General features: G+C 39.6%; 1 protein-coding gene and 2 long non-coding RNA genes across 5 annotated transcripts in view; 1 reads left to right on the top strand and 2 right to left on the bottom strand.

Moving 5' to 3' along the window:
- Positions 1-9,192, bottom strand: part of magixa (MAGI family member, X-linked a) — a 42,824-nt gene extending 33,632 nt beyond the window's left edge. For 2 of the 3 annotated variants that reach the window (XM_088331131.1, XM_088331133.1), the window contains exons 1-4: positions 8,962-9,192; positions 2,551-2,602; positions 2,254-2,491; positions 28-144 (exon numbers count right to left, since the gene is read on the bottom strand). In XM_088331131.1, the coding sequence (XP_088187257.1) occupies positions 28-144; positions 2,254-2,491; positions 2,551-2,592 (397 nt within the window). In that variant the 5' untranslated portion in view covers positions 2,593-2,602; positions 8,962-9,192. Of the gene's footprint in view, positions 1-27; positions 145-2,253; positions 2,492-2,550; positions 2,603-8,527; positions 8,668-8,961 lie in introns of those variants that run through there. The other variant, XM_088331132.1, reaches the window with a different exon arrangement.
- An 814-nt stretch (positions 9,193-10,006) lies between these two features.
- LOC148369196 (uncharacterized) lies at positions 10,007-11,420 on the top strand. The gene is made up of 2 exons (XR_015849986.1): positions 10,007-10,245; positions 10,954-11,420. It is a non-coding gene; the product is annotated as an uncharacterized LOC148369196 (long non-coding RNA).
- An 83-nt stretch (positions 11,421-11,503) lies between these two features.
- Positions 11,504-13,048, bottom strand: LOC148369195 (uncharacterized). Its single transcript, XR_015849985.1, has 2 exons — positions 12,609-13,048; positions 11,504-11,879 (listed from the first exon to the last, which is right to left on the bottom strand). It is a non-coding gene; the product is annotated as an uncharacterized LOC148369195 (long non-coding RNA).

Raw genomic sequence — 13,048 nt, 5'->3', positions numbered from 1 at the left:
TTGCCGTTAGAGATCAAGCGCACATACACGGCACGGCGCGCAGGTAAAGGTTCTCTCGGATTAGCTGCTGAAGCTGACTGTCCATGGAGGTTGGTGTGAAACATTTGCTGAGGTACAGGCGGAGGTCTTTGCATAGTGATGCACCTGTGATAGAGTCACAAACATAGATGCACGTACCTGTATGTTACTATCAAACATCAGAATTAAACTATTCATGTTATATGATAAATGTACCGTGAATTCTGGATGAGAGTGAGCACCTGATTAAAAGCCGCATGCTCAAATTTAAGATTGAATCTCAATTTTGTTTTTGTACGAGCCTCACGGGATTTAAGTCGCCGTTTTAAATAGCAGTAAAAAAGAATGTATTCACGTCCATTTCTTAACTCATCAGATGCCACTCGTGTGGGGAATTTGGTGTCACAGCTTTGGCTGCAGAACGCTAATCGAGCCGTGCCCCCGCACAGTTGTTGCCTGACTGCATTGCTTTTTCGGCTCATAGTTGTTTAGATCGCGTGTTTTCGGATCATCTGATAATTCAAGATGGCGAACAAAAAGACAAGCACATATCGACTACAGCGCGGAAAGAAAACACGAAAAAAAATGTAATTCTATATTTATATTCTATTCCATAATTCTAGACGACAGCACCAGGGCTCCCATACAGTGGAGAATAACGCCAGATTGTAACACAGACGTGGAAGTTATCTTTTTTTGGGTGGGTGCCGCAGAACATATAGCATTCAATTGTTATTATACCTCGAAGATCAAAGGAAACTTCAGCAACCTGACATAGACTCTGATGAGATGGAAGGAAAAGTGTCGCATTTTTGACAAATACCTTCCACTGCAGTTTGATTTCTTTGTATAAATTGAGGACTTGATATACGGGTGAAGTATTGTTACACCTCCAGTTTTGCTCCTCTTATGTATTATATTAATAATGTTGCCAAAAACAGAGTAATTTCTCCTCCAAAAGGGTGACATAAATGTTTTTAGACATTGTGCATTAAGAGTGCACGGGTTGTGGAAATAAGCCGCATGCAGTTTTTATCGGTGTTGCCACGAAAAAAAGAAGTAGAAAGAATAAGCCGCACCGTATTTAAAGCCGCAATGTTAAAAATGTAGCAAAAAGTACCGTTATGTAGTCTGCAATTTATAGCAATTATCTCTTCAACTCAGTGATCTGAAACCTTTTCTTTACCACAGACCGGTTTCATATCTGACAATATTCTCTTGGTCTAGTAACAATAATACTACTAATTCAGATTCAGATTCAGATCTACTTTATTGTCATTCTAGTACACGTGTATACAGAACGAAATGTCGATGCATCTGACCCCCACAGTTTCCTAGAATGTACAGATATAAATAAGTTGTATTGTATTTTGGCTACGTATAGTATTTTACCATAGTGCCGATAGTGCAAGAAGAGTAGCTAACCAGATGTGCAAAATGGGCAGTCAGGTTAACAAGTCAGGTACACAGTAACATTAACACTGTAACAATAACGCTGTAATTACAATAGTGCAGAGAGCAATGTGCAAGGAGTGGCAAGCTATAAAAAACTGCCAGTAGTGCAAAAAGTCGGATTAGCAGCCGTTTAGATTTAAGTTAACGATATGTTAGATTGACCATTTAACAGTCTAATGGCCAGGGGGACTAGACTATTGCGGAGCCTGGTGGTCCTGCACCGCACACTGCTCATGTGAACTCACATGTGAACTAATGATAATAAGCCTAAATTCACCACGTAAACACTTGATCACTAGGGGATATAGATGACATGGTAAAAAAAAATTCATTAGACTATTCTTACTATGTTATAAATCATTGTTTTGTCTGAACTTTAGCCCATAATGCTCCAATGCAACATTGTACAACATAGCACCATGAGTAAAAATAGTGTTATTATGAGATAAAATCAAATGCCTTTTCCAATGTCATTTGAATTCCTTTTGGTGTAGTGGTTAGGATCTGCCGCTTTCATCGCTACAATGCGGGTTTGATTTCAGTTGCATCCAATGTTGAGCCAATGTGGTCAGTGGTAATTGTCGACCAATCAATCATAGCTCAATTACGATAATTTAAAACCTTGTGTGTATAAGCAATTAACAAGGGAACTTTCTTTTTGCTTTAACTACACACGGCACCGTTTGGGTCTATGGCCCAGTGGTTGCGGAACACTGCGCTAACAAATTAGTTTATGTTTTGCATTAAGAGAATTTTGGTGCCAAGACAGGGTAATCTCACCTGGTGAAACGGTCTTGATTCTGACAGGATGAGGACAGGAGTTGAGAACGCCCCGGACGTCGCCCAGTGTCATGCCGAGCACAGGCGTGCCGCCAATCTCTAGGATGATGTCCCCCATGATGGCCCCGCCCCCGGGGGCCACAGTCACAAATGGAAACTCACCATAGTCTGCGCCACCACCGATGGCCAGCCCCAGCTCGCCAGAGCTTCCGCCAAGGGGCACAAAGCCTTCCTGCACCTGCAAGGCAGTCACCATATTAAAGACAGCCCTGATGTTAGCATGTTAGCTTGATATACCTTGGAGCGCCAGTGCAGCTTCTTCACTGTGTTTTTAGACATGGCGGCCGAGCTGAAAATAGAGTCAGTAAACATTATTCACATTTCTTTGTTGAGATCCTAAAAATTTAAAGCTTCTTGGAAGAATTTAATTTGTTTCTAATCTAAAATATTTTCTGAGGAAACGAGTCTGCTATTGACACTAAAACTTTAATAGTATTTTTATTTAGAGTAAAACGTTTCCATAAAATGTTTCTCATAAAGTGTGAGTCACCACAAAGGATTTCCCTACAATATGTTGGAAAAGGCCCTGCGACTGGCTGGCAACCAGTTCAGGGTGTCCCCTGCCCTCTGCCCGAAAATAGCTGGGATGGGCTCCAGCACTCCCGCTGAGGATAAGCGGTGCAGATAATGGATGGATGGCTGTTGGAAGAGCCAGCGCTATTTTAAACCTGCCATTTTTTTCTATCAACAATTTTTACATAGTATATCAATTAAAGTGCAAAATCCCTTCTGTTAAGAAGGTCATTTTGCAAGTTGGCGTCGAGGATGATGACATTGTTGTTGCAAATATAAGAGTGCCTTGTTGCGGGCTATACAAAACATAAATGTGAGTGCACAGCTGACAACCAATCATAGTAAATCTGCTTCCTGAAGCAGCAGCATGATTAGTCAATAGCTCAAGCCTCAGCAATAGTGATGTCATAATCCGTCGACACAAACTCTTGAAATGGTTGTACCCTAAGGTGCATTAAAACAGGTGGATGAATTATTCTCTACATAATGGAAATCCCATGTTTAGACAAGTCAGGTCTGATTCATTATAATATCAGGGAATCCTTTTTGTTGATATCTGATTTAAGACCCAAAATATTTTTGGACTATGGTTTTTACCTATATAATGAGGACCGACCGGTACTTTATTTTAAAACTAGGGCTGTAACTAACGATTATTTGATAATTGATTAATTATTTTTTTTTTTTGGTTTGAGGAATCTGTATTCAAATATCGAAGGTTTGGGCAGACTGAGAAATAGTGCACAAAACAACAGAATACTTCATTGTATAAAACAATAAAAAAAATCCACGTGTTGTCAAAAAGCGCAAGAATAAACAAAAATACATACACATGTGTGCTATACACCTGCAAATATGTAAAGTACTTTTTAGCACAAAATAAAAGAGAAGCAACATCGGTGAAGAATGAGAGTAGAGATGTGTGCAAATAGTTGATTGTTTCCGTTGGTTAATTATTGACAGTTTATTTTTGTGCCTAAATAAAAAGCCACCACCCTGGTCATCCTGGAAGGGGGATTACCATTTGTGGGGCCCCTTCTCACAATTTCTTATTTTCCTTGTGCTGAGGTTTTGAGTTTTTCCTTTCCTGCATGTTGGTATATTTGAAATCCAATGCACTCCTTTAAGACATCTTCTGATTAAGGGCTATACAGATAAATGATGTGACTTGACTTGATTTTATAAAAAAGTAAACAGTCCTCTGAACTGAAAGTTGCTTATGCATATACCAGAAATGCCTCTTTAAAGCTTTTGCTTAACTCCTGACTTTTTATAGGTCATATCATTTTACATTGAATGTTTTTATACAGCACTTGGAATTGCATTTCAGTGTCTGATAAGTGCTTTCTAAATAAATTTGGATTTGGATCAAGATCACCTAGTGCATTAAAATAGGGTCTGGGGGTGTCCTCTTCTGGACCAAAGTGTTACTACAAGTTTGTCGCTGGATCAAGAGGAAATACAATGCACTCTCATATTTGCATTGAATTCAACTAGGCGACACAAAAAAAATCGATGATAAAACTAGTTTGAAAATGCTTATAATAATATATTTTGTCGATTTGTTGTTGCAGCCCCACTTCAAACCAATTTTAGATTAAAAGTACAGTGCATTCACCCAAAAAAATACACACTACTTTCATGAAAGAAAAAAATAAATCTGTTGAGAGTTAAGAGTTTTCTCCAGACTACCATTTTCAAGATGAGGAAAATCATAATGGACCACAGTCATCACAAGAGACATTATTCGGGGGCTAGAACCCAAAACCTTTCATTGGAAATCTTTGCTTGAGATTAAAACCACTATAAGGTTCCACCTTCTCATAAAACTAAAAACATTTTTTTTAACGAAAACAAGCTCACAGGACTCATACCTTGAATCCAGCCTAAAGTCTTATTGGCGAATTAGTCAAGTCATATATATTTGTATAACCCTTAATCACAAGTCTCAAAGGCCTGTACTATTTTTTACCGTATTCTCCCTTGGACCTAATATATACAAGAAATTAGAAGAAGTTTTGAAAAAAAGTATATTACCAATAATAATAACACTGTGCACAAAATGGATTAATCTATTTTTAAATGGATAATTTTACTAAAGTATTACAACATGTATGTTTATAACTCTAGCCTATGGTGGACTTAACTCATCTAAATTTAAAACCTTTTGATAGTAAGCAACTCTAAAGTCAAGCAACTCAGTATCTCTGAATAACACACAACAAAATGTCAATTAGCAATATTGACTATGTTCTAACCCAGTTTTCAAAGATGGATGCGTAGTTTGAAGTGTCTTTAAAAAGTTTAAAACTAAATATTCATCTTTTAAGTATGTTAACATTGCCCAACTGAGTTCAAAGAGCTAGGCACTTATTTTGATAAAATAATCTTGATTTGGTGCAACAATTTTCCTTTGGAACTTGAACTTTCCCTTTGGACAAGAATTTCTCCATGGACTAAAGTATTCCCTCGTCGGTTTGGCGTTTACTTATATATAATACAAAGGATAAACATTTACAATCACAACATACCCAGAAAAACAGCATACAATTCTTTTCACGCTTTGTAGTTCAGAGTATTTACTTGCAATCGTTCAAATTTGTTCGTCTATCGTGTGAACACTCGATCTCCCTTGTCATACTTGTCAACCCACTCACACACATACATTAACTGAAGTTTTTTGGAAGAAACCCGCTAACTGCTAGCATACGATTGAACCCAGAGAAATTACACTGACACATTGTCGTAGGGAAAGTATCACATGCCGTGTATTATTTACCTGAAGATCAATGTGTTGCATTCAGGCTGTCACCAAGTGTGTGTGCATGTGTTTGTGTGTCTCTAACAAGTGTGGCTGTCACTTCCTCCTCCCTCTTCAATAGGAGCGGTCAAAGGTCAGACTTTTCTGTGTTTAAAGGGACATTGTGTATTATTTAGCTCCTTCTAGCGGTAAAACATGCATTTAGAGCAATCACATGGATTTGAATAATTAGCAAAAATACATGAACTATCATAGGAAAACATGCATTTCCTAAAATCCTGGGAGGAAGAAATTTGTGTTTATTTTCCATAACCTGAGGCTGACCTAAAGCTGATAAAGGTATGCCCAAACCCTCAAAACTTGAGAAACAAGCAAAAAAAAAAAAGGAAAAAATGATGTGGTTTGGTCACTTTGAATCTCTTACTGTTTGCGTTCTTTTTCGTCCTTTGCAGTACTCTTTTTTTTCGGTTGCACTAAACAATACACAAACATCTAGTGGGCAAATATGACACACCGTCCCTTTAATGCATGATGAAACATGGTCCTGTGTGTGTACAATACAGCTCCAAACATTCTTCATGATTTGCCAACCTATTTTTACAATGTCTATTTCAATGAAGCGTTCAAAGTGTTATAACTGCTGTACGGAATTTGGAAATTTACTCGCTGATGCCATCTTCTGGCTTGTGTCATCAGTGCAGTCTCTTGCAGTGCAGGCTCCTTAAGTTGCGCGTGCGAGTACGTGTATTTTTTAGATGCGCTTGAATAAACTCTTCTTTTTTGGCATTTGGGTTGTTGTTTGGACTGTACTTGAAACAGGCCTCTCCTTCCTTTTACTTATTACATGCCATGCTAACAAAAAAATGTGATGACAAGCACAACGCTGTGGAGAAATTTTTGTCCCACTAGTCTTTGCAAAATTGTTTCAAATCTGCCATATTGGAGGATTAAGGTCAGCTTTAATGACTCTGCTTTAAGAAAAACCCTGGCCAAATGGGAGAGTTTCCATGCAAATACCTCTGCTGCCAGAAATGAAAACAAAGAGTCATCTTACATTTGCCAAAAAGCACCTTGATTATCCTCAAGACCTTTGGATTAAATTATGTGAAATGATATATCAGAAATGGAACTTTTTAGAAGGTGTGCATATTTTAGATAAATACTTTGGTCAAGGTGTGTTTTATGACGTAAGTCGTGACACGAAGCGTGAGTACCAAGTGGCTGATTCAGAAAACGATTAACTAGTTTAGAGTGTAGTTCCAAATAAAAGCTGCAAAGTAACACTATGGATCCCCCTTAACTTACCTAGAGTTCAAAAGCTTAGGAAAATACGTCTGACGTTGAAAGGGTTAAATAAAAATGAATAAACACTATTTTAACTCCTTATTTTTTATTTTTACTTGATGCATAAGCACAAGCATAGAAAAAGTAACACAAAAAATTCAATTGTTAATTACTCTTAAAATGTATAAAAATATTATATTCATGTATGATTTTGTATGAATGATTTACACCCCATTAGTTTATTGCATGCACCAAGCATGTTATACATTATTCTGTCACCATCATGACGTAATCAAGGAAATAATTCATCTTGAAGCCCCTATGCAGTGCTTCACTGCTTTATGGGGCTTAATTTTGCCACCACTTAAAGCAGCTTGCTACATCTGGCGTAAAAATGGCACAGCATTTGACATAAGAACAGGATGCCAACAGTGAAGCATGGTGGTGAGAGTGTGATAGACTGGGACTGCAACGCTGCCTCAGAACCAAGACAACTTGCTTTGGTTGAGGGAATAATACATTCTGATGTTTACCAGAAGGTCCTAAAGGAGAACTCAAGCGCTTTTGGATCATGCAGCAGGGCAACGATCCAAAACACACCAGCAAGTCCACCTCTGACTAGCTCAAAAAAAAAAAAAAAAGGTCCTGGAGTGGCCAAGTCAAAGTTCGGATTTAAATCCAATTGAGATGCTCACCTTAAACAGGCAGTTCATGTTAGAAAACCCTCCAATATGGCAGATTTGAAATAATTTTGCAATAAAGAATGGTACAAAATTTCTCCACAGTGGTGTGACACACTCACTACCAATTATCACATATGTAGGATTTCTGTAATCGCTGCCAGAGGTGGCCCAACTCAGGATTCGAATCAAAGGGCAATTACTTTTTCACATTTTCACACTTTTTAGAGATGTTTTGATTTTTTTGTGCCTTAATATATGGAATCAACATTTACAAACTGCATTTTTGTAATTCCTTAGGCTGTCTCTGTGTGATATTAAGATATGGGTTCGATGATCTGATACATTTGCGCGAAACATAGAACAGGAAGGGGGTAAATACTTTTTCACGGCGCTGTACCAATAACTCCCTTAATCAACACAAAGAAATCTAAACATATTTACTAACCTAAAGACTGAATTTCTGATACTTTCTTTGGTTTGAACAATTTTATTGACACTATTAACAGCAAATAAACAATGTGAGGTTTGAACAATTTTTCTTGACAATCTTAACAGCAATTAAGCATATTCACAATTTCTGATACTTGAACCATTTCAAACCAAACAATCCCCTAAATTGTGTAAATATTAACTACAAGAGTGTAGGTTTGGTCTGAGCAATGGAGGGTACGACACAAAGCACATTTTAAGTGATCACGTGATCTTGGTGGGGGCACGCCCCTTTCTGTCCAAAACTACGCCCTTGAATAACTATCTTATTAATCGATTTGGTTTTAGTTAATTTTTGCACCTCTATTGTCCATGTCAGTCTCGCTCAGTTTTTTGACCTATCCCTTCCTACCACAACTGAATAACGGTCGAACTAAATGTACTCAAAATGTTTACTCAAATTTCTCGTCCAACAAAGACACTAACCAGCTAGTTAGCATAGTTGGCAACACAAGTCGGTTTTCATGGCTAGTTAATGGCTTACTCGTTCCAATGATGTCATTTTTCTCTAAAGCGACGTCACCGCAGCACCTGGCTGAACTCAGGAGGAAGCTGATTGGGTCATTAGTCGGCCATTAATATCGATATGAATTAAAAACAATAACAATGCAGAAGCAACACTGTGCGTCATAAATCATCACGCGCACACAAAAGAATCTTGCATTCACAATAACCAAGAGGGGGTTGCCGAGGACAAACGCACGCTCACGCACGCAACCTGCAACCGTGAGCCCGCCCCCTTTGCGCGTGCCCGTTGGACAATGTGCTGACCGAGTCATTTTGACCTGCAACGCGCGTGTGTGCGTGAGAACGCGCACGAGGAAGAACCTCTACCTCCCCTTCCCCCATAAACACATTTGGGTTATATTTTCGGGTCAAATCGTTTTCTCGCAAAAGCAGAGCGCCGCGCACGTTTACCGTCATGCTCGTCCGGCGTGTGGTCGCGCGTCGCAGGGTTGCTTTCCCGGCTTCGAAGCCGCTCGACGCTTCGTAGCTGCTGCAAGGTGCATAGGCGCGTGCGTGTGGTGGGAAAGGGGGAAACGAGGGGGGGTTGTCGGGTAGGCGCGTGCACGACGGTCACTGCAGGTGAGGATGCAAATCGGGGAGAAACGGTCGCGTGTGTGCGCGCCTACAACCCTCTCTCCCTCTCCTCCCCTTTCTCTCTCCACTTTTTCTCTCATAGCGAGTGTACAGTATACGTCAAGGGCTACAAAGGGGCGTGGCAACATGGAAAGAAGTAAACAAAGCCGGAAGTGAATTTAGGAAGTAAAGCGGGGGTCTCTAACATGGTGTCCCCCCAGCTGAGGGACCTGTTCTGGAAATAGCTCACTAGAGCTGGGTCATTTTCTAGAAAAATTCTTTTTTTTAAGTGGTTGACTGAGTATATTTAATCAAATAAATAACCTGGTAATCTCCACTCCATTTACTGCATTTCTTATCCTCGCTTAGGGTCACGGGCAGGGTTGAGTAGGGTTACTTTAACTTGATTACTTTCAATTACTTTTGGATTACTCCAATACCAAACTAAATATGAATAAAATTACTAAATTTTGTGCAGGCTTCGGGAGTAACGGAATACATGGAACGGCAAAAATGATGTTGGCAAGCTGTTTGGATTTATTTTTATTTTGTTTCTGTCGCAGTTTATGTTAGTTTTGCTGGAGATCAAAGAGATCAAAGCCAGGAGAGAAAGCTTACCACGTGTTGTGAGTCATAATTTTATTCATATTTAGTTTCTTTTTTCTTTTATTAGCGGCAGTAGCTCAGGAGGTAGAGCGCTCGTCTTGGGATCAAGGGATCCCAGTTCGAATCCCGGCTCGTCCGTGTTACATGTCGAAGTGTCCTTGGGTAAGACACTGAACCCCTAATACCCCCAATAAGCAGGTTAGCGCCTTGCATGGCTGCAAGTCCGCTATTGGGAAATGTGGAGAACATTGGAAAGCGCTTTGGGAAGTCATTGGCTGCGTCCCATTCTTCGCACTTTCACTCGCTATGTGCCCTAGTCACTCGGTTTGCGCGTTCACGTGAAAATGGGGTGTGTCCCGATACTCTCAAGACCGAGGCAGAAGTGCCCTCAAACCAAGTCGTAACCACTTCAAGACCGAGGGGGCTCTCGACCTCACTTGGCAGCGAAGTGACTACCCAGAAGGCTTTGCGAATTCTCAATATCAACAAAGATGCCCGAAAAGGAACCACACAAATGTAAGTAGTTTTCCACAACCACGCATGTATTTGCAATAAAATGTATTGAGATATCTTAGTTAGACGTAAATGCAATAGAAAATCGTATTTTCGCGTTAAAACACGAACATTGCAAAATCGCTACTTTACGAAGTGCACTAATCTACCAAGGGAGCTGGCAAAAAAAAACCTTCACGCTACAAACTGTAAAGTAGGATAACTGTGCAGAAAATCACGGTTCAGCCCATCCCTGTTTTTATCTTAAACGAGTCGTGCTTTTCATGTACATGGCCAGTCGCTAAAGGAGCATAGTCAGAATACCGTTCTGGACATAAGCGCTTGTTTACTGCACACAATTTCGGGTGTCGTGTTTTATTTACAATATGATTCTTTCATGTGAGATCAGAATGCATTAGTTTTCATCATGCATTACGAGTAATGTCTCCGAATTTCACGTGGAAATACAGTTGAAACAAACTACTATCACATAGTTCACTGTCTTCTCTGTAAACACATATTAAGTGAACGAATTACCTTCTCAAAATGTTGTCCAAATGTGGAGACAATTCTAAAGCATATGTGATGCTGGCCAATAGAAGGCTCATACAGCCATAAGAATAACATGTCAATTTCATGTCTCACATCAACTAGTTGAGCATCGTATACACAGTTGTTTTTGTACAATACATCAGCATTAAGTAATTCTTGTTTTTTCCACCCAACCTAAAGGCCATTGTAGAACGTCCCGTGGAAGAGCTGGTCACCATCACAGCTACCACGCCATCCACACCACCGGGCACGTCGTTGGCACCTTCTAATCCGGCGCCAAACCCCAAATCACCCAGAAAAAAAAGGAAGCACGATACACTCCTTGACTTTTTGAAAGTGGAGTCTGCCGGAGTGAGGAAAAGTCTCGAAGAAACTGTGGCCAAAACTGAGCGGTTCCCGTCCTTTTTGGGAAGCTCGCGGACAAATTTCCAGAACAGTGACATCTCTGCAATGTTTCCCTTTGTTTTATAAAAGGAAAATATTTTTTTTTATTAAGAACTCAATGAAGTTCCAGTTTGTGTTTTCCAGCTTCATGGAAGTATTGGTATATTTTTGTTAAAATTTGTGACACATTATTTATTTACTATTATGTATTTTGGCCCAATGTGAGTTTGTTTTTCTGAAAGTAAAGTATTATTTAAGCTGGAGTGATTTGTAGTTGTTTTCTGTCCAACAGTCACATAGTTCACACGCAGTATCTCACATCATTATGAAATAAACCACCAAGGTGTTACTCAAAATGAAGATGTTTATTGAATAGTAATGCAGAAAAGCACATAATGCAAATGTGGGTCTGACTTAAAGAGCCTAAAATATGGCTTTTGGGCAATTTATTCCATATTAACTGTGGACAATTCTTTGTACGGTGGACCTGGGAACCCTGAAGACCCGTGACACCACACGGTAGGACAGAGCGTGGGCCAGCCAGTACACGTAGATCAGGACCTCCAGCCATGGCCCTGTTCCCTCTTTAGCAGCTCCTGCAGGGCCCACATAACCTTCTTGCTCAACCTTAAGTCCTGAATGAGTTCTGACTCCACATTCAACCATAAGCACAGGATGGGAACATTCCTGTCCAACCTGTCCATGCTTATGGGACAGCCACTCTGGAACACAATAGAAAACAAACATTTTAGACATAAATGTGGGCATAGAAAAGAAAAAGACCGCTTTAACTGTGATGTAAGCATCATGAAAAAATGTTGAAATTTTTTTGGTTTGAACAAATTTATTGACACTAATAACAAAAAAAAACAATCATGACAATCACAACAGCAATCAAGCACATTCACAATATTATATTCCAATATGATGTTATTAACAGCAAACACAATGTGAGGGTTTGAACAACCCTTCTCGAAAATCCTATTTGCAATCAAGCATATTCACAATTTCATTATATGATATCTTTGTTAGTGTCAATAGATCTGTCCAAGCCAAAGTCGATTGTCTTTTTTGGTCTGAACAAATCCCTTGACACCAACAACAGAAAACAATCATGACCAAACAACAGCAATCAAGCACCTTTTTTATATCCAATGACAACTCTTTTGAATTAAATTCCTTATGAACTAAGGTTTTTGGGTCGTACAGGGAAGTTTGGTGACGATATTATGTCAGCTTAAGGGTCAGGTGGACTGTTCTTGTGTTTGTTTACTTTTCGTCATGTCACACATTCAAGACCCCTACTATGTGTCATAAAATGGCATTAAGATACTAATAAGTAGATTGCCATTTATGTCTACACAAACATAGGGTATTATGTGAACGTGCATTGTATGTTTACTCTTACTGTATTTGACCGAACGGGTCATTTTTTTACTGAGTGTACGTACCTTGTAAAGGTGAATCAGCACTACATAGCGCCGAAGCTGTCTTCAGTATAGCACATTTCTCCTCCGTTGATTGGAGACACGGAAAAGATGATGAGCTTTCAGGCAATCGGTAATAACACAGCTGTAGCGGGCATTTTTAACGTTGCACGAAATCTCCAACTGACACACTACTGAACACGCCTCAGGTTGAGACTCGAGTTGTTTACATGTGACGTAGGCCTATACGTCACTAAGGTCTACAGCCAATTAATATTACCGCCATCTCCTGGACAGGGGTGGAACCTTGCAAGTCTTGTCCAAACCTTTTCCACTTTGCACTCGACTCGATGAGGGCACTCCTCTATCGAGGGACCTCACTGGAGGGTTCTCGGGGCCGAGTGAGAGAAATGGGATTGGGCCATTGACTTGAATAGCGCTATATAAATGCAGATCGTTTCATT

The sequence above is a fragment of the Urocampus carinirostris genome, chromosome 3 (assembly GCF_059441175.1).
Source record: "Urocampus carinirostris isolate Australia breed hairy pipefish chromosome 3, RoL_Ucar_1.0, whole genome shotgun sequence".
Classification (NCBI taxonomy): Eukaryota; Metazoa; Chordata; class Actinopteri; order Syngnathiformes; family Syngnathidae; genus Urocampus; species Urocampus carinirostris.
This window is presented reverse-complemented; position numbering and strand designations above follow the sequence as displayed.